Raw genomic sequence first — 2,913 nt, forward strand, 5'->3', positions numbered from 1 at the left:
TAATATTATTGCCTTCATATTCTAAATTCAAATTAGCACTGTTTTCAATAAAATCTACTTTCTAACCAATTATATTGAATGGGTGCGCGTAGAGCTGTAATCAAGTCAAGCCAAGTCGATTTTTGGCTTGCTGAACTCGGCTTGACTCAAAAGACTCGAACTCGAGATTTTTTTTTTAATTCTTTGTTCGAGCTTGACTCTTTAAGCTAAACACTTAACTCGAGTTCGAGCTCGAGCTCGAATTGTGGATTTTTTTTATTTTTTTGAATAAAATTTAATAATTAAAAAATTAAAAAAATAAAAAAATATAATATTAAATTTATACAACTAATAAGTAGAATCTCTATTGAATTATAAAATTTTATAAAATTTATAAATAATTAATATCTAACTAGTTGATATTTATCCAAAATAACAATATATTATATGCCTACATATATTATTAGTACGTACACTTAATATGATAGTATATATATATATTTCATATATGGTTCTCACATACTAGTATATTAAATTATTAAGTTTTATCGACTAATTGTTATACAAATTATGAAATATACTTATGAAGTATATTCACTATATAGACATAAATAATTAGATTACATATTATATATTTAATTATAAAAGTGGTTTGCTTATATTATTAGTTACTACATATATATATATATTTATATATATACATAGGTATATGTATATATTTATCAATATATGACTGAGTTTTAATTGAGTCGACTCGAGTATAAACGAACGAGTCTTAACGAGCTTTAGTCGAGTCGAGTTTTGTCGAGTATGTGTTATTTACAATTCGAGCGGGTATCTGCTTTCACGAGCGAATTTTTTTTTCACAGAGTTTAACTGAGCGAGTACCGAGCGGGCTATCGAACAGAATGTTTTATTTACAGCCCTAGGTGCACGTATTAGTGCGTATAATTGCTTACAATTAGATTTTTTTATTTTTTTAATAGGTATTGCGCGAGACTTACATTGCTTGTATTTAGCATTACTCATAATTTTAAATCGTATAAAAACATTGTTATGAAAATTTAAAAAAAAAAAAAATTATGCTTACTGAAAATAACAAAAAATATGTTTCCTAAAAATACTATTTAAAGTACTCTTTAAACTACCATCAATTTTATAATAATTTATGTTATATACCATACGTAGTACTCTAGCTCATTCTTCTCTCATTATATTGTGTTGATATGATATTTTCTAATAATTATTAGATTGATTCTTATTTTTAAAATAGTACCACATGATTTCAAGGATAGTGTTTTCTGCAATTCAAAAGAGGAGGACACAGTATTTGCGAGCTAGCATAAAGATATGCGCGCGCACACACACACATATACCATGAGAGTACTACAAATTAAACATGACTCATATATAATTACATTTTTATTAAGAAATTTAGAGAACACTTGCATGAGTAAAAGGAAAGTAGTACTGTTGCAAATTCATGGAAGGCATCGGTTTTAAAACACACCCTATATTTTATTAAACCGTGCCAATATTAGTTTATCATACAGAACGTTACACGATGTACGTACGTACGCTTCTTTCGAGAAAAATTAATTAAAGACAGTTTTAAACACCACAATAGGATTTGATAAATAACTTGTCTTTGTGAGTCGTATTTTTGCTGAAGAAATCCACTAATCCGCGATGATTAAATGGCTTATACTGCAACGGGTGTTCGTCATCGACAAGCTCCTTGGGCACTTCTATAATCCCATCGCTGTATGAAAACAGTGCAAGGGAGTATCTTGCTTCATTCCCATTCATCATCACCACTCGATGCTTAGGAGATTGAATTCTATCGTTGCTCCATGCCTAATTATAAGCCACCCAAAACCAGGTATATATCGATCTCTTAAGAACATATCATGCTTTATAAACTCAAGAATTCAAAGCTAGCTAGGATGGTAGTCATGACAACTCACCATTAGTGCATCTCCTGCCATTACCACGAAGGATGAAGGCGGGTATTCCACACTAATCCACTCGCCGTCCTTTGTTTCGACCTCCAAACCATTGACTTGATTTTGGTGAAGTATGGTTGTGAAACTCTTGTCAGTATGGCCAACAAAGCCAAGATTAGGATCGTTCACCTCGGGTACTTTATTTTTCAGGACCCGAAGAAGATAAGTGATCGAGCCTGTGTAAGCTGAGGCATGGTACTTCCCTACCCCATAGCTTTCATATATCATTCTGGTCACCATTTGGTCTAGTTCTGCTGTTAGCTTTGCATATGAATGCATGGATGCACTAAACAAGAAGATCACATGATATGTATTTAAATATAAGTGACAAAAATAAAGGAGAAGATCATGATCATAAGAAATATACAGGTAAAATTTGTTCAAATTGTACCTGAAATGATCATTTCCATCTGGCCACAATAGATTTGAGAAACTTTGAGTTGCCTCTAGAGTTGTTGCGTTCTGAATACCCATGCTTTCATGGAGAGGAAGTTTTTGAATTTGTCCAACATACCCATTCAAGCGATTTTCGTATTTGTTTTTCATTTTGATTTCTGTGGGGAGATCAAACAACTCCTCTAAGGCACCGAAGACTTGTTTAAGAAGTTCTGAGGAAACTTTGTCGTACACTAGCACAAAGCAGCCATAGTCTTCTAAAGCTCCTCGAACTTCCTTGCATGCAGACAGCCAAGAGCTTGTTCCAGGCTTCAAATTATCAGAACAGGAGAAATCTAGTACAGGAAGCTTAGGCTGCAACTCAGAACCCATGATCCTAGCTAGTACCTTTTCTTTCAGCTAGCAATTGTATACAAAATCTCCTTCCTGATCAAGGCAGTACTGACGATTGCATGAGTATTGCTGATCAGGCTGTTTAATTTATAGATCATGCGCAATATAGCGTCGTGGTTGTAAGAAAAATAATAAGGTC

The 2,913-nt window shown here is 32.7% G+C and overlaps 1 protein-coding gene across 1 annotated transcript; it reads right to left on the minus strand.

The window, feature by feature from the left end:
• Positions 1 to 1,375: 1,375 nt before the first annotated feature.
• LOC108996198 (probable inactive 2-oxoglutarate-dependent dioxygenase AOP2) lies at positions 1,376 to 2,913 on the minus strand. Its single transcript, XM_018971968.2, has 3 exons — positions 2,377 to 2,913; positions 1,947 to 2,271; positions 1,376 to 1,836 (listed from the first exon to the last, which is right to left on the minus strand). Exons 1-3 carry the CDS (start codon positions 2,751 to 2,753, stop codon positions 1,591 to 1,593), a joined length of 948 nt encoding a protein of 315 aa, XP_018827513.1. The 5' UTR covers positions 2,754 to 2,913; the 3' UTR covers positions 1,376 to 1,590.

Source organism: Juglans regia, chromosome 7 (genome assembly GCF_001411555.2).
Source record: "Juglans regia cultivar Chandler chromosome 7, Walnut 2.0, whole genome shotgun sequence".
NCBI classification, from domain to species: Eukaryota; Viridiplantae; Streptophyta; class Magnoliopsida; order Fagales; family Juglandaceae; genus Juglans; species Juglans regia.

Excerpts from the sequence above, each read along its gene's own strand:
- LOC108996198 (XM_018971968.2), bottom strand. The coding sequence starts at position 2,753 with ATGGGTTCTGAGTTGCAGCCTAAGCTTCCTGTACTAGATTTCTCCTGT. Across the intron at positions 2,272-2,376 it reads GATGGAAATGATCATTTCAG|TGCATCCATGCATTCATATG; the intron begins GTACAATTTGAA and ends CTTCTTGTTTAG. Across the intron at positions 1,837-1,946 it reads TGGCAGGAGATGCACTAATG|GCATGGAGCAACGATAGAAT; the intron begins GTGAGTTGTCAT and ends GCTTATAATTAG.